General features: G+C 43.8%; 1 protein-coding gene across 8 annotated transcripts in view; it reads right to left on the bottom strand.

Annotated features, from left to right (window-relative positions):
• LOC140189907 (uncharacterized) overlaps nt 1–27,530 on the bottom strand; it is a 209,854-nt gene that overhangs the window by 130,379 nt on the left and 51,945 nt on the right. For all 8 annotated transcript variants that reach the window (XM_072246261.1, XM_072246273.1, XM_072246282.1 and 5 more), the window contains exons 15-20: nt 25,031–25,234; nt 18,462–18,648; nt 16,502–16,641; nt 13,193–13,393; nt 9,582–9,706; nt 8,287–8,515 (exon numbers count right to left, since the gene is read on the bottom strand). In XM_072246261.1, the coding sequence (XP_072102362.1) occupies nt 8,287–8,515; nt 9,582–9,706; nt 13,193–13,393; nt 16,502–16,641; nt 18,462–18,648; nt 25,031–25,234 (1,086 nt within the window). The remainder of the gene's footprint in view (nt 1–8,286; nt 8,516–9,581; nt 9,707–13,192; nt 13,394–16,501; nt 16,642–18,461; nt 18,649–25,030; nt 25,235–27,530) is intronic.

Genomic DNA, 27,530 nt, shown 5'->3' with positions numbered 1-27,530 from the left:
AATGAGATCATGGCTAAATCTTTTGACTTAGCATCTTTTTCCGACGATAACCCTATATACCTTGATACATTAAAATTCAAAAACCTTCTATCTCTCTTTGACAATACTCAGCAACTGATATTCCACAACACACTTTGGTAGAATGCTGCAGATTCACTGTACTCTGGGTGATGCAATATTCTCACACCTCAGTCCTGAATTGCTAACTTCTCATTTCAAGATTCTGACCACAGATCCAAGACGCATCACCCAGGGGAAACATTATCTGTGTGTTTACCCTAAAAAGGAACAGGAACTTTATAAGTTCAAGGAGATCACAAACTCCTCATCTCAGAAATCAGTCTGGTGAACCTTTATTGCAGGCATATTCTTTCATAGGTAGGGAGACCGAACCTGTATACAATATCCCAAGTGTGTGTCCCAAAGGATGTCTTGGGTATATTTAAATCGAAGGATGACAGGTTCTTGATTAGTAAGGGTGTCAAAGGTCATGGAGAGAAGACAGGAGAATGGGATTGAGTGGGAAAATAAATCAGCCATAATAAAATGGCAGAGCTGACCTCATGGGCTGAATGGCCTGATTTTGCTATGTGTTGTCGTCTTGTGCTTTTGGTTTTAAGAATTTTTTTTTCCCCCTCAAGTTTTTGATAAAATTTGTATGCATATTATTGATTGCAAAATCTTCTATAAACCAGTGTGATCAGGCAACCCTTGATATATTCACATTTCAATTGACTAGTTGAAAATGGATTTATCAAGCATGATTTAGCAATCACAACGGCCCTCCATATTGCTCTGACTCATTTAGAGGAACTGAACACTTATGTGAGGATGTTATTTGTGGACTTCAGTTCTGCATTTAATACAGTCATCCCCCATAAACTGGTCAGCCAACTGAACACTCTTGGCCTTGGTTCCTCCCTGTGCTCATGGGTCATGGACTTTCTCACAGACCGACCGCAGCAAGTCAGAATTGGTCAGCACACCTCCACCACCCTCATTGTAAAAATAGGCACCCCGCGAGGCTGTGTGCTAAGCCCTATGCTCTACACACTCTTCACACATGACTGCATCCCCATCTACACCTCCAACTCCATAATTAAATTTGCAGACGATACCACAGTGGTTGGCCTGATCTCGGAGGAGGATGAAACAGCCTACAGGCTTGAGGTGGATCATCTGACGGAGTGGTTTAAGGACCACGACCTGGTCCTTAACACTTCTAAAACAAAAGAGATGATCACTGACTTCAGGAGATCAAAGGACAGAGTACACCCCCCCCCCCACGTACATGGAGAGGTAGTGGAAAGTGTGGAAAACCTAAAGTTCCTTGGAGTTATGTTGTCAAAACAGCTGACATGGACCCCCAACACCTCACTGCTTGTAAAAAAGGCACAACAAAGGCTCTTCTTCCTCAGAAAGCTGAAACTGGCCAAACTCCCACAAAAGCTGCAGCTTAACTTCTACAGAAGCACAATTGAAACCATCCTGACCAATAGTGTCACAGTGTGGTATGCCAGCTGCACAGCCGCTGAGCGACAAGACCTGCATCGCGTGGTGAAGACGGCCCAGCGGATTGTCAGGATGGAGCTCCCAGGACTGAACACTATCTACTCCAGCAGACTCAGGAGGAAAGCAATCAGCATAACCAGAGACACCACACACCCCGGCCACTCCCTGTTTGACCCGCTGCCATCCAGCAAAAGGTTCAGGACACTAAACACCAGAACAAATAGACTGAGGAACAGCTTCTATCCCAGAGCTGTGGCCTCCATCACACCACTCCCACTGAACAATGACTGAAACTGTGAGCACACACGTGCACACACAAGCACTCAAGTACTTGCACTAATGGCACTTTGTGCATCACTGTGATATTCTGGTGCTGCTGAAACTTATTTTCTGCTACTTATCTATTTAATACTGTTTTTCTATTACTGTCTTGTTTTTATCTACTGCTTTATTTAATTGCCTGAGAGGAAGCCAAACAGAGTTTCATTGTACCTATGTATAATGACAATAAAGATCATTCAATTCATAATATAAGCATTTTAACCAGAGTGCAAGTGTACCATTTGTGAGTAACACCACTAATATACTGAGAATGCTTTTCAAAACTTTTATAGAACAAGAGGAGGGCCAGAAAAGAGACCAAAGAGTAACCAAAGTACATAGTAATCAGTTGAGCCAGGGAACATAGGTGAGGTCCTGAATGAATATTTCACATCAGGATAAGGACATGGAAGATACTGAGTTCAGGGACAGGTATGTGGATAATCTTGAACAGGTCAGTATTAAGAAGTTGGTGGTCTCATCACAGTGCTAAGCAGTATTGCATCCATACTGTAGTGTCTCAGTACTTCTATATTTGTGTGCTGTAGCACTTTTTTTATTCACAGTTATTTTGGAACTAACACTATTCTTTGCATTTCTGGTCAGATGCTAAATGCATTTCATTGGCTTTGTATCTGTACTCGGCACAATGACAATAAAGTTGAATCAGATCTAACCTAATTAGATGTTATGGGACCCATTAGGATTGATCCCTAGGGCTGGATGGATCCACCCCAGGTTTCTACAGGAAGCAAGGGTGAAGATAGCTGGAGCCGTAGACAGGGTGTTTTGAACCTTCATTAGCCACTGGTAAGGTGCCAGATGATTGGATTGTTAATGCTGTGCCTTTATTTAAGCAGGCAGCAGGAATAATCCAGGTAACTACAGGCAGGTGAATAGGGAAAATATTGGGGTAAATTAAGGCAGGGGCTGATCAGGGATAAGATTCCTGATTCTGTGTGGATGGGAGATCTTGTCTCACTAATTTGACTGAGTTTTTATAGAGGAGGTAACTAAAAAGACCAATAAATGCAGGTTGTAAACCTTGTCCAGATGGACTTTAGTAAGGCATTTGACAAAATCCCATGTAGTAGGCTGCTCCAGAATGTTAAGGCACATGGGATCCAAGGTAAACTGGCTAATTGGACAAAATTGTGATATATATACAAATGGGTTAGATGTGAATTCAGAAGGTATGATTCATAAGTCTGCAGATATGAAAGTTGGTATTGTTGTGGATAGCAACCAATGCCATTTCAATCTACAGCAATATTTAGATTAGATGCAAAGTTGGACAGAGCATTGGCAGATGGAATTTAATCCCAATAAGTGTGAGGTGAGGCACACAGGCGGTGTGGCATGGTGTCCAGAATGGAGTCAATGCTGCCATCCGAGGGTTTCGCTTGGCAGAAGTCAAGCTCTGTTGTAGCCGACCGCAGATTTCTTTGGCTGCACTCAATGGACACGGGGCCTCTAGCCGTGGGGTTGCCTGCTTTACAGCCACCGGGGGCAGCATAGTGCAGTTTGGTCAACTGAAGGCTTCAAATGGACTGAGGGATCTGGACTATACTTGTGTTTTTGCTAATATTCAATACGCGTTTGTATATGCAAGGACAGGGCTTCAAGCCACAGTGTTGCCTAGCAGTCACTGGGGCAGGGGGAGGTCTAGACACAATAAATGCATATCCTGGGTGATTGTATTTTACTGATATTCGATATGGGTTTGTTGTCTTTCCTCTGCGAGAACTGGGCCTAAAGCTGTGACTCTTCCATTCCACGATTGTGATCTTCAGTCTGCTGTATTGTGTGAAACTGTTGGTGATGTGTTTTTGTAACACTGTCTCGTTTATTCGTATTCATGAGTGTTCGTGTCTGATCAAATGACAATTAAACTTGAATAAGGAGGACATGTACAGCGACTTAGGGTGCTAAGGTATGTTGATGAACAAAGGGAATCGGGGGTTCAGGTCCATAGCTTTCTGGAAGTAACAACACAGGTAGATAGGGAAGGTGGTACAGGGGCCTGAAGACCCACACTCAATGTTTTAGGAACAACTTCTTCCCCTCCGCTGTCAGATTCCATGGTCCTCCCTGTTCCTCTTTTACACTATTTATTTATTGTAACTTAAGTAATTTTTGTCTTGCACTGTACTGTTGCCACAAAACAACACATTTCATGACATATGTCTACGATAATAAAGCTGATACTGACTTTTTCAGTAGAGCAGTGAGCTCGTGCTACTCTACCATAAGTGCCATCTTTTGATGTGATGTAAAACATAGGCTACTCTCACTTGGGCCCAAAGATCCCCTTTTCAAGAAGAGCAGGGGATGCATCTCTGGTTGACCTAGACTGTATTCAATTCTAAGTCATCATTTGTACACAAATTGGTTGTTGCATTTTCAATATGATAAATCAATCTTCATCAACTGTAAAGAGCCTTGGAATGTCCTAGCATTGTGAAAGAATGCTAAATAAATTCATTTCTTCTTTCTTTTATCACAACTTTGTTTAAAATTGGAAGGTTTCTCAAGGGAGAAAAGTATTCTTGGGTTGCTGGATGACTGCTTAAACCACTAGTTTGCATTGTCAGAATTGATATATTATCCAATGTCCTGTACTCCACCTCCATTAACACCATGAGCTCAGGCGCCCTTTGCTATCAAACCTGCCACAAATCTGTGATAGAACATAGAACATAGAATAGTACAGCACAGTACAGGCCCTTCGGCCCACAATGTTGTGCCGACCCTCAAACCCTGCCTCCCATATAAGCCCCCACCTTAGATTCCTCCATATACCTGTCTAGTCGTCTCTTAAACTTCACTAGTGTATCTGCCTCCACCACTGATTCAGGCAGTGCATTCCACGCACCAACCACTCTCTGAATAAAAAACCTTCCTCTAATATCCCCCTTGAACTTCCCACCCCTTACCTTAAAGCCATGTCCTCTTGTATTGAGCAGTGGTGCCCTGGGGAAGAGGCGCTGGCTATCCACTCTATCTATTCCTCTTATTATCTTGTACACATCTATCATGTCTCCTCTCATCTTCCTTCTCTCTAAAGAGTAAAGCCCTAGCTCCCTTAATCTCTGATCATAATGCATGCTTTCTAAACCAGGCAGCATCCTGGTAAATCTCCTCTGTACCCTTTCCAATGCTTCCACATCCTTCCTATAGTGAGATGACCAGAACTGGACACAGTACTCCAAGTGTGGCCTAACCAGAGTTTTATAGAGCTGCATCATTACATCGCGACTCTTAAACTCTATCCTTCAACTTATGAAAGCTAACACCCCATAAGCTTTCTTAACTACCCTATCCACCTGTGAGGCAACTTTCAGGGATCTGTGGACATGTACCCCGAGATCCCTCTGCTCCTCCACACTACCAAGTAACCTGCCATTTACTTTGTACTCTGCCTTGGCGTTTGTCCTTCCAAAGTGTACCACCTCACACTTCTCCGGGTTGAACTCCATCTGCCACTTCTCAGCCCACTTCTGCATCCTATCAATGTCTCTCTGCAATCTTTGACAATCCTCTACACTATCTACAACACCACCAACCTTTGTGTCGTCTGCAAACTTGCCAACCCACCCTTCTACCCCAACATCCAGGTCGTTAATAAAAATTACGAAAGGTAGAGGTCCCAGAACAGATCCTTGTGGGACACCACTAGTCACAATCCTCCAATCTGAATGTACTCCCTCCACCACCACCCTCTTCCTTCTGCAGGCAAGCCAATTCTGAATCCACCTGGCCAAACTTCCCTGGATCCCATGCCTTCTAACTTTCTGAATAAGCCTACCGTGTGAAACCTTGTCAAATGCCTTACTAAAATCCATATAGATCACATCCACTGCACTACCCTCATCTATATGCCTGGTCACCTCCTCAAAGAACTCTATCAGGCTTGTTAGACACGATCTGCCCTTCACAAAGCCATTCATCTGTCACTGATCAGACCATAATTCTCTAAATGCCTATAGATCCTATCTCTAAGAATCTTTTCCAACAGCTTCCAACAGACATAAGGCTCACTGGTCTATAATTACCCGGACTATCCCTACTACCTTTTTTGAACAAGGGAACAACATTCGCCTCCCTCCAATCCTCCGGTACCATTCCCGTGGACAATGAAGACATAAAGATCCTAGCCAGAGGCTCAGCAATCTCTTCTCTCGCCTCGTGAAGCAGCCTGGGGAATATTCCATCATGCCCCGGAGACTTATCTGTCCTAATGTATTTTAACAACTCCAACACCTCCTCTCCCTTAATATCAACATGCTCCAGAACATCAACCTCACTCATATTGTCCTCACCATCATCAAGTTCCCTCTCATTGGTGAATACCGAAGAGAAGTAATCATTGAGGATCTCGCTCACTTCCACAGCCTCCAGGCAATCTTCCCACCTCTATCTCTAATCGGTCCTACCTTCACTCCTGTCATCCTTTTTTTCTTCACATAATTGAAGAATGCCTTGGAGTTTTCCTTTACCCTACTCACCAAGGCCTTTTCATGCCCCCTTCTTGCTCTTCTCAGCCCCTTCTTAAGCTCCTTTCTTGTTTCCCTATATTCCTCAATAGACCCATCTGATCCTTGCTTCCTAAACCTCTGTATGGTGCCTTCTTCCACCTGACTAGATTTTCCACCTCACTTGTCACCCATGGTTCCTTCACCCTACCATTCTTTATCTTCCTCACCGGGACAAATTTATCCCTTACATCCTGCAAGAGATCTCTAAACATCGACCACATGTCCATAGTACATTTCCCTGCAAAAACATCATCCCAATTCACACCTGCAAGTTCTAGCCTTATAGCCTCATAAGTTGCCTTTCCCCAATTAAAAATTTTCCTGTTCTCTTTGATTCTATCCTTTTCCATGATAATAATAAAGGCCAGGGAGCAGTGGTCACTGTCCCCCAGATGCTCACCCACTGAGGGATCTGTGACCTGACCCGGTTCCTACCCTTCCTTACACCTGTAGGTATGGACTACAAAGCACCTCAAGGCAACGTTCCCCATATCATGGAGATAATTAAACAGTTCATTCCAATGGGTTGACCATGCCGTTCACAAGCCTGATAACGCTCTCCTGAAACAGAAGCACTGCTCCAGGTTCTGCCACAAGAAACTATCAGGTGGACAGAGAAAATGGTTCAAGGACACTCTTAAAATCTCCTTGAAGAAATATGAACCCTCACCACCTTGGTGAATCCTTGGTCCATGACCAATCTAGATGAAGAAAGAGCTCTGTGATACCCCTGAGAACCTGAACCTCTTCATCAGAAGCACACAAGAGTGTAAAGGCCCTAGAAGAAAGGGCATAATACCAACACTAACAGCCATCTGCCTCCTTAAGCATCTACTTCATCACCTGTGGAAAAGTCTTCAGGTCCCACGTTGGAGACCTTATCCAGCTCAGAAATGGAAACAAGCAATCCTCAATTCCAAGGGGTTGCCTAAAAAAACCTCAATATCCACCTTGGCCCCACCTCTCCACATATACTTGTCTGAAAAAAAAATACAGATTTAAATTTTGAGAGAGAAAATTTCCACTGACCACCCCTTTCTGAATGGTCCTGCTCTGATAACATCATATTCATTATTCCAGTCTCCTTTGGGGAGGGGATGGGGAGGGAAAAGGGTACTAAGAAGGAACAAGAAATGCTTCTCTCCAATTCCTTTCAAAATCTTACAAATCTCAATCAATTTATCCATTAATTTCCACATTCTACAAAATAAATGACTAATTTATATAATATCTTGTTACAACTTAAGCCATAGAGACCAGCCAATGTTCTGGTTAGCTGTAGAATACACCTTCCAAGAACAATTCCTTTGTTTTCTTAAGCTGCTTAGCACAGAGCAGTACACTGCAGTCTAGATTTAGTCTCACCAATGTTCTGCATTTATTCATTCATTATGTGCTGCGTCTTTTTGTATGACATGTGCGATCATGGTTCTCCCTCTGTTTTTAATCTGTGGGGAAGACCCTGTTCAAATTGTTGTTCTTACTCTTTTCTCTATCCATGACCATGATTGTTCTTGGCAAATTGTTCTACAGAAGTAGTTTGCCAATACCTTCCTCGTCTTGACCACGGCCATTATCAATACTCCTCAGAGATTGTGTAGCTGGTGTCAGTGGTCACATCACCAGGACTTGTGATACACACCAGCTGCTCATACGACCATTCACCACCTGCTCCCATGACTTCATGTGGCCCTCATCGGGGGAATAAGCAAGTGCTACACTTTGCCCAACGGTGACCTGCAGGCTAGCCTTACACCTCCTTTAGTAGAGAGATGTCTTCATCCCACCACCCCAAGATGTTTTGCATGGCTGTAGAAAAACCTCCCTTCTGTTGTACCCTAGCTTTCTGTATTTAAAAGCTAATCTGTTCCTCAAGCCCGCTAATCACTCCACCCTCCCTCCTCGGTACACCTACATCTCTCTGAACTTGGACGCTGCAGGTTGTCTCGGGTGCTTCCATGACTGACCACTTTTCTATTGCCAGATTAAGGACGTGCTTCTCCAGACCAATGCACTCGTCAGCCGTCTTTGGCCTGTGTGTGTGACACAGTTCGTTGTAGGCATATTCCAACATCTGTCGAACGCGGGCAGCCATCCCCAGTGATGGGTGGAATTCTAGTAAGTAAATCTTTTTCAAGGCAGGACTGTAAGCAGAAGAAAAAGGTTGGCAATGCTTCGTTACTTCTAGATATTTTACATAGCAATTTAATTTGGTCAACAATGTATAAAATATACCTCAATTTACTATGGTAACAGCAACACCAGTACTAGTGTTCTGAGGTTGACCTATCTCTTGCCTTTAACATAGTTTCTTTTTCAAAGAAAATACCTCATGATGCTCTGAACACATCATCAGTGATGTAACCCGATACTCCAATATCCACCTTAGCTCCATCTCTCCACTTATACTCATCTGACAAAACAACTTCAGATTTAAATTCTGTGAGAGAATTTCCACTGACCACCCCTTTCTGAATGGTCCTGCTCTGATACTATTACATTCATTGTTCCAGGCTCCTTTGGGGAGGGGATGGGGTGTTTCAGGTCTTTCAACATCAGATACCCTCGTTCAGACGACTCAGCCGTGGTTGATCAATCCACGACTTGTGTTCAGGTAGCACGTGCTGCTGATCCCCATGACTTGCTCTCTTCATCCAGAGCCATCTTGAAGCTTTTTCTGTTGCCTCAGTGATGTTGCTGGTGGCTCTCTGCTTCCTTGTACCAGCGAGGACTCTGTGAAGAGACTGCCCAGTGAAGCCCAGGCAGCCCACTTCAATGGGAATGCACTTTGCCCTCCACCCCTGCCTCTGACGGTTGCTGACCAGTTCCTCGTATCTGGCAAGCTTCCTCTCGTGGGCCTCCTCCAGACACCCTTCCCATGGCACTGTCAGCTCCAGCAGCGCGATGTGTTTTGCTGCCTCTGAGACCAGGAGGATGTTGGGTCTCATGGTGGTCTTGACCACGTGCTGTGGGGACTTTAATTGTTTCTCCAGCTGCCAGTCGCAGTCACATATTACCCAAAATTAATATAACGATTTTCAAATGCGGATCTGATATCACAATAAAAAGTGAGTTAACGCTTCTGAGATTACACTAGTTTAAAGAGACAGATTGAATTACCTATTGCTGCTCTTACAAACAGTTATAACTGCTCTGTGAATGAGAGGGACAATCAATTAAACATGATAATATCTGGAGTTATTTCCTTACCAACTGTTGTTAATGGCAACCGGTTGCTTAGCAATGACATTAAGTGGTAAACCAAATTCAATACCCATCTCCATCAGCTTGCTGTTCCTCCAAATCCTCTGCACGTATTCCCGCTGATCATCTATCTGCAAGTGTTGTTAACAAATAATGTTTCAGCATGGATACAGTACTCAGTGCTTACTGCAGGGAAGCAGGTGTTTTAACCCAGGTTACAGCAGCACCCTCCCACTCAGCTCCCTCGCTCCTGATCAGCAAGTGAAACATCCTGAGGCCATTCCGAAGGCAGCACACTGAGACCGCTGGAGTTGAAAATGAACACAGAAAACACACCAAACTCTCCACAGGTCAGACAGGCACCAATGGAGAGAACAGACTTCACATTCCAAGTCATTAAGCTGGGAGAAGGGGTGGCAAAGTGGCACAGCTAGGAAGAGCTGTATCCTCACAGCTACAGTGACCCAAATTCAAACCTGACATCTGGAACGAACTGTGTGGAGTTGGTACGTTCTCCACATGACCATCTAGATGTCCCTTGGCTGCTCCAGTTTCCGCTCGCATCCTATAGACATGATGACTAATAGAGGGGTTAATTGTCCACTGTAAAATTGTTCCTAGCGCACAAGTCTGTGGTGAATTGTCCCTCGTGTGTTGGTGAGTGGTGAATTGGCCCTAGTGCGCAAGTGAGCGCTGAATTCGCCCAAGCGCGCGGGTGAGCAGTGAATTCACCTTAGTGTGTAGGTGAGCACTGAATTGGTCCTAGTGTGCGGGTGAGCGGTGAATTCACCCTAGTGTGTAGGTGAGCGCTGAATTCACCCGAGTGTGCAGGTGAGTGGTGAATTCACCCTAGCGTGTAGGTGAGCACTGAATTCACCCTAGCATGTAGGTGAGCGGTGAATTCACTCTAGCGTATAGGTGAGCGGTGAATTCATCCTAGCGTGTAGGTGAGCGGTGAATTCACCCTAGTGTGTAGGTGAGCACTGAATTCACCCTAGTGTGTAGGTGAGCACTGAATTCACCCGAGTGCGCTGGTGAGCGGTGAATTCACTCTAGTGTGTAGGTGAGCACTGAATTCACCCTAGTGTGTAGGTGAGCACTGAATTCCCCCGAGTGCGCGGGTGAGTGGTGAATTCACCCTAGTGTGTAGGTGAGCGCTGAATTCACCCGAGTGCGCTGGTGAGCGGTGAATTCACCCTAGTGTGTAGGTGAGCACTGAATTCCCCCGAGTGTGCAGGTGAGCGGTGAATTCACCCTAGTGTGTAGGTGAGCGCTGAATTCACCCGAGTGCACTGGTGAGCGGTGAATTCACCCTAGTGTGTAGGTGAGTGGTAAAATCTGGAAGGATTTGAGCACATATCTGCTCCACCATTCTGAGAGATCATGGCTAAACTTCCACTTCAGTCCTCTGCATTAATCTCGTATTTCCCTCATCTGATTTTCTTAGCATTCAAAGATCTCTACACTGCAAAAACTAATCAGCGAGCTACCATGGCCCTCTTAGGTAGAGAGTTCTAGAGATTTGTGAGCCTTTGGGTGAAGAATTAGTTTTCTCATCTCATTCCTGAATGGCTCACTGATCATTTTAAGACAGTGATCCCCTAGGTATCAGTACTGGAGCCATATCTACAAGGTCTAGCACCCATCATGTTTCAATGAGATTTCCACTTATTCTAAAGTCTGGATAGTATAGACAGTATAATTTCATCTCAGGAATCATTCACATAAACAATTACCATACATCAGAATTGTCTCCTTTCCTACACAGGGAGATCAGACCTGCTGACAACATCCCTCGTGTTTACAATCTCACCATTTAAATACAATAGGACTTCCTTATGCTTGTACTCAAATTACAATACAATGGAGGCCAACATACCCTTGGTCTTCCAATCTTCCAGTGATTCACTACCGCCTGGGCCCCTCTGAGTGCCAAGACTCTCAATTTCTCCCCATTTAATAAAAACTCTGCTTCCTTATATATTCCACATTGTACTTCATCAAGTCTGCCTTTGCCCACCGACAGAACCTTGCGATATCACTCAGAGACCTCTCTTTATCTTCCTCACAACTCATTCCCTGCCAGATTTGTGTAATTGGGAGACTTTTATATGCTACACCTGGTCTCCTTGTCCAAGTCACTGACATCTGTTGTGAATAGCTGGGGTCCCAGCACCAATCACTCAGCATCATAGCCTGAAATAGACCCACCAACTCGTATGCTGTTTTTTCTGTGTATTAACATACCCATAATCTAAACTAGTATATTACCCCCAACAAGGAGGTTCTGTTGCTGTAATAACCTCTTGCATGACTTATTGCAGACTAGAAAGTCCAAATACTGTACTCCATATTAACTGGCTTCTCCTATTGTGTACTGCTAATCACAACCTATTTCCCCAAAGTGATTTCCCTTTCATAAATCTATGTTGAGTCTTCCCAGAGAAAGTATATTCTGTAGCTGTATCTGTCCTTTAAGTATTCTGACTCACAGCACAACTAAATTCTCTTTCACTCCCCTCCACTTTGAATGACCTCCAAAGTATTCACGTTCTTAGAGATATGAAAGGCACTGAGATTCAGTTAATCCATGGAGAAGGCAGAGGATAATAAAATCAGAATGAGAAAGATAGATTATTGAGATGATAAGTAACAAGTGTAATGTTAACTAGAGAAATGTTAATTGCCTGCGCCTGATGATTTGTTCCAGAGCCGCTTGCTGTAAATTGTGGTTAGATGAATAACTCAATTAGTGCGGGCTAGCTGTACTTGTCAGTGGGAGATGGGATTTGAGATGTTTAGCATGTGCTGGCAAAATCAATCACTTTTCCCCTGTGCTGCCTATTGCATTTGATTCTTTCGGTGATCTCAATAACCATCTCTTCTCTCTACTGTTCGAACGTTTGTTGGAGGGCTTACTGCTCCCGACTTACAGAAGAGGCTGTCCTTCCCTCCATCAGCACAGTGTCAAAAAATCTGGCTGCCTGCTCTCACCCCACAGCCACGGCTTCCAGCCACCTTTGGAGATTTCTACCACTGGTCCCGAATGCAAAGCATCTGCCTTTGTTGGTGCATGCTGCTTGTATTGAGCATTTGCATGTTTAAGCAGCAGCCCATGAAATACAAACATATGCATCTATAAATTAGGAGGAGAAGTGGGCCTCTCTGATCCCAGCAGACACTGGCTCAGCAAAAATACTGACAGAATGTCATTCAATTTGACATATGCTGCTCACTTACTGATGCCTCATGTACAATCAGAGCAACCTAGTCCTATAGTATGCAAAGTTCAATGCACAACTATCCTGAAGAACAATTTGTCAATGGATGACTGCAATACACGTCTCAAAATGTTCTCAGCTTATTCTACAACTTAACAATCATGTTTAAGTTCAAAATATATTTACTATTGAAGTGTGCCTACATCATACAAACTTGAGGTTTGTCTTCTTACAGGCAGCCTCAAAACAGAAAAACCCAAAAGAACCCATAACAAAAGACCATCCAGCACTCAATATGCAGAGAGAAAACAAATTGTGCAAACAATAAAAGCAAGCAAATAGCATTTATTACTAATATAACAGAGTTTAGATTTAATAGGTCTTTCTGAAACACACCTGTTTATTCAAAATGTCCCTTATAAGTTGTAACTGAAGCTTCAGGCAGGTACATTCAGCTTGATACGTCTGCACAAGGTACTCATTGCTCAGATTAAACCGTGGACGTTGGTACATGATGTCTGTGATAACCTGGGCCAGGGCAAAGCGGTCCTCCACATCGAAGACATGCTGATAGGCTTCAAAATAAGCATCCAGGAGCTGTGTAGGAATCATGTGTAAGGGAGTGCAGAGTTCCAACAGCCTATCCCAGACATCCCACCTCTCCCAGAAGTTCCGGGAGTCTCCCACATATAAATAGTAGCTCCCTGATGCCCGCAAATTATATACAATATTACAGAAATCAATTTTTTTGAGAGCGAGAGAGAGAGAAAGCAAGAGAGCGTGAGAGCGAGAGCGACCACGAGAGAGCGCACGCAAGAGCGACGAGAGAGAGACAGAGAGACGGAGAGACAGAGAGACAGAGAGAGCGCGCGCGCATGTGTGCGCGCGCCATGGCAGTATTCCAAAAAAAATATAAAACGTACATCACCCCAGACTACACTAAGTGTACCCCTGCCTAATAGGGATCAAAATAATGACAGTGTTGCTCGCTGCACTGTTTGCAACAGTGACTTTTCTATTGCCCATGGTGGGTTAAGACTGTAAAAGAGATGTTGAGGTGAGTTTAACAGGTGTCATTCATTCATCAGCATAGCTAACATTATTTAAACTAGCTGGCTAGCTGCTAAGGAACCTCTATTGCAGACACCTCACCTCTCCCAGAAATTGATGGTGCTACCTCCCTGAAATGAGTTTTTGCAGGGTGGGATGTCTGCTATCCTTGCAATCTAATCTGTCCTTTTATCTGAACACAGTGACAATGCACACTTTACCACTGGTAAGCCATCTAGCACAAAGCCAATCCCTGTCAATACACCAAGACTCTGAGGCACACTCCAGAATACAAAACAGAGGGGAGCAAACACTGTGGAGTGTCGTTCAAGAAGCTCTGGCCTCTGTCACATGGCCCTGTTAGGCCTCCCACCTGGAAGTGATGTCAGGAACATCATGGTGGCCTCATAGTTGCCAATGACGACATTATGGCTAATGGGATCGATGCTCCAGGAAGCAGAATAACAAAGCTGACTGGACTGATAATTTACTAGTGCTCCTGAGACGGTGAAGTATTCAATGATAATCTGTGGGTTGTGACTTTTACTCTCATCAGCCATCAATATTAGACCACTGGGATGATGAAAAGCCACCCCAGGTGATAGTTGATTTCTATACGAAAATGGTAGTCTTGGAATTTGTACATGGAACACATTTTTTTTTGTTCAGGATTGTAAATATCTACAGATTTACATGATCAACCTTTTCCACTCTCCAAACAAAAGATTTGAATACCATTTGTCTTCAAGTCCCTTGCTCACTCTCCTTCATTAACTCAAATTTCCTCAAGCAGCAATTAACATCCTCAGTAATTATTTGGGCTAAAGAAGGTGCGATAGGAATAGGAACAGACACACAGTTGGAAATCTAACTCAATTTTTTTTGTGCTAGACTTTACTAAGGAAAAGAATGCACCAAAATCTCTGTCAGTGGATGGAGTGAAACTGGGTAAAGGTGAAGAGGTCAAAAGTCTGTCTACGCCCAAGGTAAACAGAGGTGGGACAGAGATTGCAGGAGGAACTGGAGAGGCCAGAGGACTGGGAAATGGTACACATAACATCTTTGTTCAAGATATGTGAATCAAGAACATACAAGCCAAACACAGCCGATCAGTTCCACATGGACTGGGGAAAATTTTAGAAGCAACAATGACGAACAAATACATGCACTTGAAGGAATTTGAGCTGATAAAAGAGGACGCAAGCATGAGATAAGAAAACAAGATGAGAGGCAGCCTCCTGGACCCACAATCCTGCCCCGCCATTCAACCATGGCCATGGATGAACCTCCCAAGGCCTTGACTCCCTTCTGTGTCAGCTCACCAGAATCTTAATTCTCTTTCCTTCAAAAGTGAACCTACCTCTCCTTTGAATACCACCCCCCCCCCAATGAACTAATCTCCATGATAGAATATTCCAAAGATCCCAAACAAGAGAAAATATGCAGATGCTGGAAATCCAAGCAACACTCACAAAATGCAGGAGGAACTCAGCAGGCCAGGCAGCATCTATGGAAAAGGGTACAGTTGACGTTTTGGGCTGAGACCATCCAGCAGAACATTTTTCCATAGATGCTGCCTGGCCTGCTGAGTTCCTCCAGCATTTTGTCTCTATGTGTATTCTAAAGATTCACCACCTTCAACTAAAAGAAATTCCTATGCACATTAACTTTAAATGACTACCCTTATTCCCTTGTTCAAGACTCTCACATTAGCAGAAACATCTCAGCATCTATCTTGTCATGTCATGTGTTTCAATAAGATCACCTCTCATTCTTCTAAACTCTAAATGGAGCAATGTCGTAATTCAGCTGTTAGCACTATCATTTTACAGAGTCAAATATAAGATTGCTGTTCAATTCCTGCCACTGTCTGTAAGGAGATTGTGTGTTCTCCCTGTGGGTTTCCTCCAGATACAAAGGTTTCCACGGTCATGGAAAGACCATGATCGCCCGCGTCATATGACATGGCACATAACAAATGAACGAGTCACACGGTATACCAAGTTTATTGTTTGCTCATGCGCAGGAGCTTGTGATGGGTTTATCAGTCTTCTGTGTGTTGGCGCCTGGCCAAGTGGTTAAGGCGTCGGTCTAGTGATCTGAAGGTCGCTAGTTCGAGCCTCAGCTGAGGCAGCGTGTTGTGTCTTTGAGCAAGGCACTTAACCACACTTTGCTCTGCGACAACATTGATGCCAAGCTGTATCGGCCCTAGTGCCCTTCCCTTGGACAACGTCGGTGGTGTGGAGAGGGGAGACTTGCAGCATGGGCAACTGCCGGTTTTCCATACAACCTTGCCCAGGCCTGTGCCCTGGAAACCTTCCAAGGTGCAAATCCATGGTCTCATGAGACTAAGGGATGTCTCCTATTGTTTGTTTGGAGTTTGAACAACTAAGTTATAAATGGACAACCAGAGTTAGCTCTTCAGAAATATTCGGTGCTTGTGATGACTTAGGAGAGGTATAATATTTCATGCATTGATGTGTTTATTTCCGATTTCTGCATTTCCTTCTTCTGGTTGGTTACACAATGTCAACTTCTCAATATTTTGAGAAAAAAACCACAGAGGATGATTTGCTAATTTTTTTTGTATATAAACTTCTGGTCTCATCTTTTCTATCAGTTAATTGAAGACCTGAATGGTATGCATCCTGTTACCTGCCGTTTGTGCTCCTGAAAAGCTGTTTCACACTTCCACAGGTCAAGCAAAACTGCAAATCGATCGAGAGAGAGGCGAGCCCAGCCTGGAAGGTCAACCGGCCCACATGGTGTGCCTCCCGCAGGGGGAGTTATCTGGCCTTTAAAAAGTAACAAATGGAGCGATGTTTCAGCTCACGGTAACTTAGAGCAAATGAGTAACAATATCACATTTGAAATTTTTATTTGTTTATTTAGAGTCACACACGGAACAGGCCCTTCTGTCTCAATGAGCCACATCGCCCAGCCACTCAACGGATTAACACTGGCCTAATCACAGGACAAGCTGTAATGACCAACTGGTACATCTTTGGAATTTGGAGGAGATCTGGAACAGCCGGAGGAAACCTACATGCTCCCAGGAAGGAAGTACAAGATAAACTTTTCACAGATGGCATCGGAAGAACTCCGTTGCCCAGTGATACCTAAATGAAAGAAAAACTGTTAGATTGTCCCCTATTTTACAGTCACTGACATCCTCAAGCAGAGTCCCATCTGATAATATAAGACAACATTTACATCACTTCCACCTTAATGTTCTGACAAATCAAATATTATCCCAGGGAGCAGGGCAATATCTTTACTTCATGCATCGATGAACTGCACTGGCTTTCTTTGCATGAGTGAGAAAAAAGATGCCAACACCGGAAAGTGTGTGAGTTCTCACATATTAAGTGACACAGGGAATGAATCAGAATCATCAGGGTTTGTCATGAAGTTTGTTAACTTTGCAGCAGCAGTACAATGCATTATATGATAAATATAGAAAAAACTGAATTATAATAAGTATATATATGTATAGTATATCAAATGGTTAAATTAAATAAGTTGAGCAAAAACAGAAATAAAAAAGTAGTGTTCATGGGTTCAATGTCCATTCAGGAATCAGATGGCTGAGGAGAAGAAGCTGTTCCTGAATCACTGAGTGTGTGCCTTCAGGCTTCTGTACCTCCTTGTTGATAGTAATAATGAGAAGAGGCCATGTGCTGGGTGTTGGGGCTCTTAGTGATGGACGCAGCCTTTTTGAGGCACCGCTCCTTGAAGATACCTTCTGTACCACAGAGGCTAGCACCCATGATGGAGCTGACTGAGTTTCTACAGTATACTTCAATCCTGTGCTGTAGCACCCCCACCCCCACCATACCAGAAGGGGTGCAGCCAGTCAGAATGCTCTCCACGGTACATCTGTAGATATTTTTGAGTGTTTTAGGAGGAGATACAAAAGACTGCAGATGCTGTAAGCCAGGAGCAACAATCAATCTAGTGCAGGCGCTCAGTGAGTTGAGCAGTACCTGTGGAGGAGGGAAGGGGGAGAGGAGAGGAAGTGATCCAGGACTTTGAGACGAAACATTGTCAATTCCACCCCCACCCTACACATAGATCCTGCTCAACCTGCTGAGTTCCTCCAGCAGATTGTTTCCGGACAGTGGGAACAAATTTGATTCATGGGCTGATTCTGTCATTAAGTTTAGAGAAATATGAAATTTCCATCAATAACTGACTGGAGACTTAAACTCCAAGATGACACATCTACATGACTTACATTGGAGTAAGATAAACAGATTGAGCACTTCCTCTCTCTCCCTCAAACATAACAGCTTCCTAAGCTTATGAGTGACAGGGTGGCAGATGTTATAGCATGAGAATGTAAAAGATGATTTAGTTTTTTTTTTTAAAAAGAGATACAGCATAGTAACAGGCCCTACCTGCCCAACAAGCCTACAATTAACCTACAAGACGACTAATAATCCTACTAGCCCATTCTCTAGATTGTGGGAGGAAGCAGGTGCACCTATAGGAAACTCATACAGTCACAGGTAGCAGGTACAGACAGCCTCGGGAATTGAAGCTGGGTCGCTAGTGCTGTGATAGCGTTAAGCTAACTACACAACCCGTGCCATCCCAAAAGCTATTGCCTTACCTTTCTCAATATATTGGGTTGCAAGCAGCAGCAGCTGAGTTTCCAACTCTTTTAAATCCTTCAGTGCCACGTCATACATCACATAAAACCCTCTCTGATCCTGGACATGAATGAAGCTGTCCTCATTCACATAGAAATCATCGTGGTTCTCGATTTCTGAGAACTCCATAAACTTGGTGAGATCCACCTATAAATGTGATCACAAAGAGTAAACAATAATTTACCAACACTTCTCATCTTATATATATATCCCCAACTTTCTTTTAAATCCAAAGTGCCGTGCTCTTTAATGGATGCAGTAGGTGGCCAAGCACGCAAATACAAGTTTCTGGAGCGGTTAATTGGCACTATTGGCAAAAGGATTACCATTCACTTTATCAAGCTCCCGACAAGAATTTGAAAATTTAAAAAGTGTCCTCATCATTAATATGAGAAAACAGTAGGATGGTTTATATTTCCACCTTCTGGCTGTTCATGGGATAAACACACAGAGAACAAGCTTACTAGTGTGCCCTACAATCTATATAATTTACATATTGTAGATTATAATTTACATATATAGTTCGATGGAACTGAGTTGGCAATGCAAAAGAGAAAAACTAATTCTAAGGAATCAAGTTGAAATTTATTATTACTTAAGAAATAAAAAAAAATTGATGAGTTAGTGAAAGTGGAAAGGATAGCTGAAATGGAGAATAGGGTCTTTAATAACAAAATATCAATTGTACCAGATTTCTACACTGTTTTTCAGGCTTCTTTACAAAAAGTATAATCTTGTCTGTCATTTCAAATAACACAGAATACAGTTAACTTTTTGGTCAGATCAATGTTCCCTCTAAGGTGTGCGCCACACACATCTTTTGCTCCTAGCGCACCAAAGAATTTGAACTGTGCACAACAGGTTGTCACCCTCTACCCCATTGGCATGTTAAGTACACCTCATGATCATACACAATCAGATTTCCTTTTCCGGTTTCTGATGTGGATGGCGTTGACAACATGGAGTTTGCGATGATTTGTCTGCATATTTTAGAACTAGCTTATTTATACTGTTTTTATTGAAGGAATTATTGATTCACTATGTCGAATTCCAAAGAAACAAAGGGCATGAAGTGCAAAAGGACTGCTAGTTCATTTAAAGCAAAATGGCTTAATGAAACAGTAGAAACTTTTACATCAAAAATTCATGAGGTCAGGAACGTGCAGCTATGAGAAATATTTATGCATAATACAAAAACTGGTGTTCCCTGCTTGTATTGTCGTGATGCATAAGTTGCTGGAGAATTTGCAAGTGGCAAGAAGTGAGTGATATCTGGAAACTTGACTTTTCAAAGCTTCATTTAGCAAGCAAATCACATATGGGTGGTTTGCAATAGCTCCAGCGAGAAAATCCTTCATTACCCGCTACAGGCCTGCTACATGTGTTTTGTGAGAGTGCAGAAGAACAAGAGTGAAAATGATCAAACCCACAAGAGACTGAAGTTCTTATTGACAGTGTTTTGCTAGCTGTTAAAATGAATATCTTTCTATATAAAAGTCAGTGTGCACATGTTGTTGTCACTGAGCAAAAAATTGCACAGCACAAATTTTTGCTCACACTGGTCATTACAAATTGGAGGGAACATTGGGTCAGATGACGGTCATTAACATCAAATGTACCTGCCAAGTAAATGAACTGAGGAATAGGCTCTTTAATAACAAAAAACAGCACAACTTGGAACACAAAAGGTACCTATTCTATAATACATGCATTTTCTCAACAACTGGACTTGAGTTCTTGTCACAATGATTTATAGCAGAGGAAAACATAATTATTTAATTCAATGGTCTTTCCTACATTGCTTGTGTTACAGCTTACTAACCAAGGCAATGCTTCTGCTGTGCTTCCACAGTCAGTCTTTGTTGGTTAGGCTTGACTCACAGAACTGAGAAGTTCAGGTTTAATGATCATTCAACCACACATGAATACAGCCAAACAAAACAGCTTTACTCCAGGGCCAAGATGCAAAACACAGAACCAACATCATACAGAGCACAAGGCACATATAAGACCACAAGAAACAGAAGCAGAATTAAGCCATTCAGCCCATCGAGTCTGCTCCGCCATTTCATCCATTTCCTTCTCAATCCCATTCTCCTGCCTTCTCCCCACAGCCCTTCATGCCCTTCATGCCCTGACTAATCAAGAACCTATCCACCTCCACCTTAAATGTTCTAGTGAACTGGTATCCACAGCCATCTATAGCAACAAATTGCACAGATTCACCACCATCTGACTAAAGAGATTCCTCTTCACCTCTGTTCAAAATGGACTTCCCTCTGTTTTGAGGTGGTTCCCTCTGGCCCTAGACTCCCCCACTAAAGGGAACAGATAAGATAGCAAGCACATACAAGGAAAATACAGTCACACAAAAAAAAAATTGTCCAAGGCCCCGGTCCACGAATGTTGCAGAAATCTCCTGACAGCAATACAGCTCGTCTTATGCCAGCTGGTTCTTTCAATATTTTAACAATAGTCATTGTCATACTTTATTGATCCTGGGGGAAATTGGTTTTCGTTATAGTTGCACCATAAATAATTAAGTAGTAATAAAACTATAAATAGTCAAATAGTAATATGTAAATTATGCCAGCAAATAAGTCCAGGACCAGCCTATTGGCTCAGGGTGCCTGACCCTCCAAGGGAGGAGTTGTAAAGTTTGATGGCCACAGGCAGGAATGACTTCCTATGATGCTCTGTGTTGCATCTCGGTGGAATGAGTCTCTGGCTGAATGTACTCCCGTGCCCAACCAGTACATTATGTAGTGGATGGGAGACATTGTCCAAGATGGCATGCAACTTGGACAGCATCCTCTTTTCAGACACCACCACCAGAGAGTCCAGTTCCATCCCCACAACATCACTGGCCTTACGAATGAGTTTGTTGAATCTGTTGGTGTCTGCTACCCTCAGCCTGCTGCCCCAGCACACAACAACAAACATGATAGCACTGGCCACCACAGGCTCGTAGAACATCCTCAGCATCGTCCTGCAGATGTTAAAGGACCTCAGTCTCCTCAGGAAATAGAGACGGCTCTGACCTTTCTTGTAGACAGCCTCAGTGTTCTTTGACCAGTCCATTTTATTGTCAATTCGTATCCCCAGGTATTTGTAATCCTCCACCATGTCCACTCTGACCCCCTGGATGGAAACAGAGGTCACCGGTACCTTAGCTCTCCTCAGGTCTACCACCAGCTCCTTAGGCTTTTTCCACATTAAGCTGCAGATAATTCTGCTCACACCATGTGACAAAGTTTCCTATCATAGCCCTGTACTCAGCCTCATCTCCCCTGCTGATGCATCTAACTATGGCAGAGTCATCCGTAAACTTCTGAAGATGACAAGACTCTGTGCAGTAGTTGAAGTCCGAGGTGTAAATGGTGAAGAGAAAGAGAGACAAGACAATCCCCTGTGGAGCCCCAGTGCCGTTGATGACTCTGTCGGACACACACTGTTGCAAGCACACGTACTGTGGTCTGCCAGTCAGGTAATCAAGAATCCATGACACCAGGAAGGCATCCAGCTGCATCGCTGTCAGCTTTTCCCCCTGCAGAGCAGGGCAGATGGTGTTGAACACACTGGAGAAGTCAAAAAACATGACCCTCACAGTGCTCGCTGGCTTGTCCAGGTGGGCGTAGACACGGTTCAGCAGGTAGACGATGGCATCCTCAACTCCTAGTCAGGGCTGGTAAGCAAACTGGAGGGGATCTAAGTGTGGCCTGACCATAGGCCGGAGCAGCTCCAGAACAAGTCTCTCCAGGGTCTTCATGATTTGGGAGGTCAATGCCACCGGTCTGTAGTCATTGAGGCCACTGGGGCGTGGCGTCTTCGGCACAGGGACGAGGCAGGACGTCTTCCACAATACAGGAACCCTCCGGAGCCTCAGGCTCAGGTTGAAGACATGGGGAAGTACTCCATATAGCTGAGGGGCACAGGCTTTGAGCACCCTGGTACTGACACCATCCGGTCCTGCAGCCTTGCTTGGGTTGAGACGTTTCAGCTGTCTTCTCACCTGTTTAGCCGTGAAGCCCACCGTGGTGGTTTCATGTGGGGAAGGGGTATAGTTATGAGAGCAGGGTGGGGAACTGTGAGGAGGGGTAGGAGGGGAGAGTGGAATATGTGTTGGTTGTGGGCCGACAACAGATGACTCATGTGGGGGATGGGCAGAGGCCACAATGCCAAATCTGTTAAAGAACAGGTTAAGTTCGTTGGCCTTGTTCACACTGCCTTCAGCTCTTCTGTTGCTAGTTTGCCGGAACCCAGTGATGGTCCTCATCCCACTCTAGACCTCTCTCATGTTGTTCTGCTGGAGTTTCCACTCAAGCTTCCTCCTGTACCTGTCTTTAGCCTCCCTGATCCTGGCTTTCAGGTCCCTCTGTATTGCCCTCAGCTCCTCCCTATTTCCATCTCTAAATGCCCACTTTTTAGCGTTCAGGATATCCTTAATGTCCTTTGTCACCCATGGCTTGTTATTTGAATAACAGTTCTTGTCGGAACATTGCAGTCCACACAGAAGTTGATGTAATCAGTGATGCACTCTGTGAGCCCATCAATATCCTCTCCATGTGGCTCACAGAGTGTCTGCCAGTCTGTCACCTCAAAACAACCCTGCAGCGCCTCATAAGCCTCCTCCGACCATTTCCTCACTGTCCTCGAGGTTGCAGGTTTACTCTTCACCAGAGGCACGTAGCAGGGTTTTAGATGCACCAGGTTGTGATCTGACCTTCCCAGTGGGGGGAGGGGAGAGGAGCTGTATGCATCCTTAACGTTAGTGTACATCAAATCCAGAGTCCTCTCCCCTCTGGTTGTACAGCTCACATACTGCGTGAAGTTGGGCAGTGTTCTAGCCATGGTAACATGGCTCTGAAATGTTCTCTGACTCCTGACAAGCACCGTCAATTCGTCCATTTTATTATCCAGCCTTTCTAAATGGGAATCGGGCCTGTCACCAACATACATCACCTTCAATTAGTAAGCATCTTTGGTGCCTGTTAATTCAGGGACCCTGCCCTCCAGCAGAAGGGATAATTACAACAGTCCCACCTCCCGGGCCAGAAACCAGTTGTCAATTACTCATTCATACATTTGTAGATTCAACAGGAAACTTTCAGAACTTGGGAATTAGCACCATCAAGTGGAGTCACAACTGGCCCATGTCTGGCAGAATCACTATAGGTGATAGTGACAGCAGATGCAGGGTACTGTGCCTTCTTGTGCGAGGATTTTCTTTATTTTAAATAAATACCCCTTCCCCATTTCCAAACCTTGTCTGGTCACAGCAGACAAGCTTTACACTTTATGCTTTATAGCCGCCAAACAATTGGTATTAGAACGTACAATCATCACAGCGATATTTGATTCTGCGCTTCACACTCCCTGGATTACAAATACTAAATATTAAAAATATTGAAAATAGTTAAAATTAGTAAATATTAAAAATTTAAATTATAGATCATAAATAGAAAATAGAAAAATGGAAAGTAAGGTAGTGCAAAAAAACTGAGAGGCAGGTCCAGATATTTGGAGGGTACGGCCCAGATCCGGGTCAGGATCCGTTCAGCAGTCTTATCACAGTTGGAAAGAAGCTGTTCCCAAATCTGGCCGTACGAATCTTCAAGCTCCTGAGCCTTCTCCCGGAGTGTGTTGGCTGGGTGAGTTGTGTCCTTGATTATCCTGGCAGCACTGCTCCGACAGTGTGCAGTGTAAAGTGAGTCCAAGGACGGAAGATTGGTTTGTGTGATGTGCTGCGCCGTGTTCATAATCTTCTGCAGCTTCTTCCGGTCTTGGACAGGACAACTTCCATACCAGGTTGTGATGCACCCTAGAAGAATGATTTCTACAGTGCACCTATAAAAATTAGTGAGGGTTTTAGGGGACAGGCCAAATTTCTTTAGCTTTCTCAGGAAGTAAAGGCGCTGGTGGGCCTTCTTGGCAGTGGACTCTGTTTGGTTGGACCAAGTCAGGTCATTTGTGATATTGACCCCGAGGAACTTAAAGCTTTTGACCTGTTCCACTTAAGGGATGATATCCAGTCTAAAAGGGGTTCCTAAATGTTTTTTTAAAATAATATATATATAAACCATTTAGGAACTCTATATATGTATTTTTTATATTTATTTTTTTAAAAGCTACACTTAATCTAGCCCACACAGTAAAAAAAAAAGCTCTCACCCACAAATCAATGGAACTGACTACTTCATCGAGTGCTCCTGCTTCTCTTTGCTCCCACCGATCACTGCATTCCCTCCCTCTGAATGACTCACCAGCTGTCAAGGCACAGTACCTTCCCTGCACAATGCTACAAAGCACCATCCATTAAAGGTTTTGGAGGCTTTGCAGTTACTGGAAATAAAGTAAAGCGATGAAATGAGGGAGGAGGGACTAAATTAAACAGGCTAGAGGGGACAAATAGCTTCTTTTGGCCTGTAAACTTCTCACTGTCAAGCTTCAAGATGCTGAAATCCCTTCAATGAAGCTGCCTGCCTGCAGTTTAAAGTGGATTGCTGGCAGATGTTCTTATAGTAAGTACCTTGTAGTCTGCAGGTGTGTTGTGTAAGTAACCATGTGAACCTATGCCATCTGTCACACCTGAGCCACCCTTCGCTGCACTGATCCGGCTCGTGTCCTCTGCTGTGCACACCGGTTTGCCCCGATTCAGGGTTAAGCCGGTTACATTGATGGTCAGGGTTCGTTCGATCGATCTGAAGTAGTTCAGTGTTCCTAAACAGATTCGCTGCAAACAGAGAACCACAAACAAACTTTATCACCATGAGTTTACATTTAATATGGATTAATAAGATTTACAGCTTACATAGCACACAAAATGCTGGAGGAACTCAAAGTCAGGCAAGAATCTGTGGAGAGGAATAAGTAGTCGATGTGTCAGGCTGAGGCCTTTCATCGTGACTGGAAATTATGGGAGAAGGATCCACATCTAGTCTCCAACATAAACCTCCATTTTTCTATCATCCATGTGCCTATTTAAGAGTGCCTTAAATGTTCCTAATGCACCTTGTTCTACTACCATCCCTGGTAGGGCTTTCCACACACCTACCACTGTCTGGGTAAATAAACTTACCTCTGACATCCCCTCTATACCTTGCTCCATTCACCTTAAAATTATGCTCCCAAAAATTAGCCATTTCTGCCCTGGGAAAAGGTCTCTAACTGTCCACTCAGTCTATGCCTCTTATCTTGTACATCTCTAAAGAGTCGCCTCTCATCCTCCTCTGCTCCAAAGAGAAATGCCCTAGTTTGCTCAATTGATCTTGTTAAGGTATACCCTCTAGTGCAGGCAGCTTCCTGGTAATTCTGCTCTGTACCCTCTCTAAAACTTTCACTTCATTCCTATAGTGAGGTGACCAGAACTGAACACAATATTATAAGTGTGGTCTACACAGAGTTTTATAGAGCTGCAGCATTACCTCATGGTTCTTGAATTCAATCCCCCAGCTAATGAAGGTCAAAATACAATATGCTTTCTTAACCACCCTATCCCTCTTGTGCAGCAGCTTTGAGGAATCAATGGACATGGACCCCAAAATTCCCCCGTTCCTCCACACTGCTAAGATTCCTGTCATTAAACTATTATTCTGCCTTCAAATTCGACTTCCAAAGTGAATCACTTCACACTTTTCTGAACTGAACTCCATTTGCTACTTCTCAGCCCAGCCCTGCATCCTGTCAAATGTCCTGTTGTGACCTATAACAACCTTCTGTGCTACCTACAACACCACCGACTTTCATGCTGTCTGCAAACTTACTAACCCACCCTTCCACTTCCTCGTCTCATTTATAAAAATCACAAAGAGCAAGGGTCCCAGAACAGATCCCCGTGGAACACCAGTAGTCACTGACTTCCAGGCAGAATATGCTCCATCTATTACCATCCTCTCTGTCTTCTGTGAACAAGCCGACTCCGAATTCACACAGCTAGATTCCCCTGAGTCCCAGGTCTCCTGACTTTCTGAATGAGCTGACCATGGGGAACCTTTTCAAATATCTTACTAAGATCCATATACACCACATCACTGCTCTACCTTCATCAATTTGTTTTGTCCCTTCTCAAAGAAATCAATCAGGCTCATGAGGCTTGACATGCTCCTCCCAATGCTGGTTGCCATGCTGACCTCATAAGTCCAGTCTGTAAGAACCCTCTTCACTAATTGGCTCACCACTGATGCAAGGTTCACTGGTCTATAATTCCAAGGCTTACCTCTTCTCCCTTCCTTGAACTAAGGAATAACATTTGCCAACTTCCAGTCCTCTGGTACTGCTCCTGAGAACTGGGAGGATGCAAAGATCATCAGCAAGTGTGCGGCAATCTCTTCCCTCACTTCCCATGATTACCTGGGGTAGGTCCCATCCTGAGGAATTTATCTATCCTAATGTTTTTCAAATTTCCAGCACATTCTCTATCTTATTGCTGACATGTTCCAACATATCAGCCTGTTTAACACTGTCCTCTCATTTGTCCATGTCCCTCTCACTCAGCGAACACTGAAGTAAGATATTTATTCAGGGCCTTCCCTACCTCCTCCGACTCCAGGCATATGCTTCCTCTTCTATCTGTGATGAGTCCTACCCTCACTCTAGTCATCCTCTTGTTCTTCACATACAAGTTGAATGCTTTGTGTTTTTTTCCTTAATCCTACTTGCCAAGGCCTTTTCATGCCTCCTCCTAGCTCTCCTAAGTCTATTCTTTAGCTCCTTTCTGGTCACCTTGTAACTCTAGATCCCTGTCTGATCCTTGCTTCCTAAACCTTCCTAGGCTTTCTTCCTATAGAGATGTTCCCCATCTCTAGTCAACCATGGTTCCTTCCTTCACTCTACCATCCTTTCCCTGCCTTAAAAGGCAAGCTTATCTAGAACCCAATGGAAGTGGGTTCTCTTTAAACAACCTCTACAATTCTGTTGTGAATTGCCCCGAGTACATCCTTTTCCAGTTTATGCTCTCAAGTTCCTGCCTAGTAGCATCATAATTTGCATCTCTCCAAATTAAATACGTTCCTATACCATCTGCTCTAATC

The sequence above is a fragment of the Mobula birostris genome, chromosome 2 (assembly GCF_030028105.1).
Source record: "Mobula birostris isolate sMobBir1 chromosome 2, sMobBir1.hap1, whole genome shotgun sequence".
Classification (NCBI taxonomy): domain Eukaryota; kingdom Metazoa; phylum Chordata; class Chondrichthyes; order Myliobatiformes; family Myliobatidae; genus Mobula; species Mobula birostris.
The sequence above is the reverse complement of the archived record's forward strand: the minus strand, read 5'-3'. Positions and strand labels throughout refer to the sequence as shown.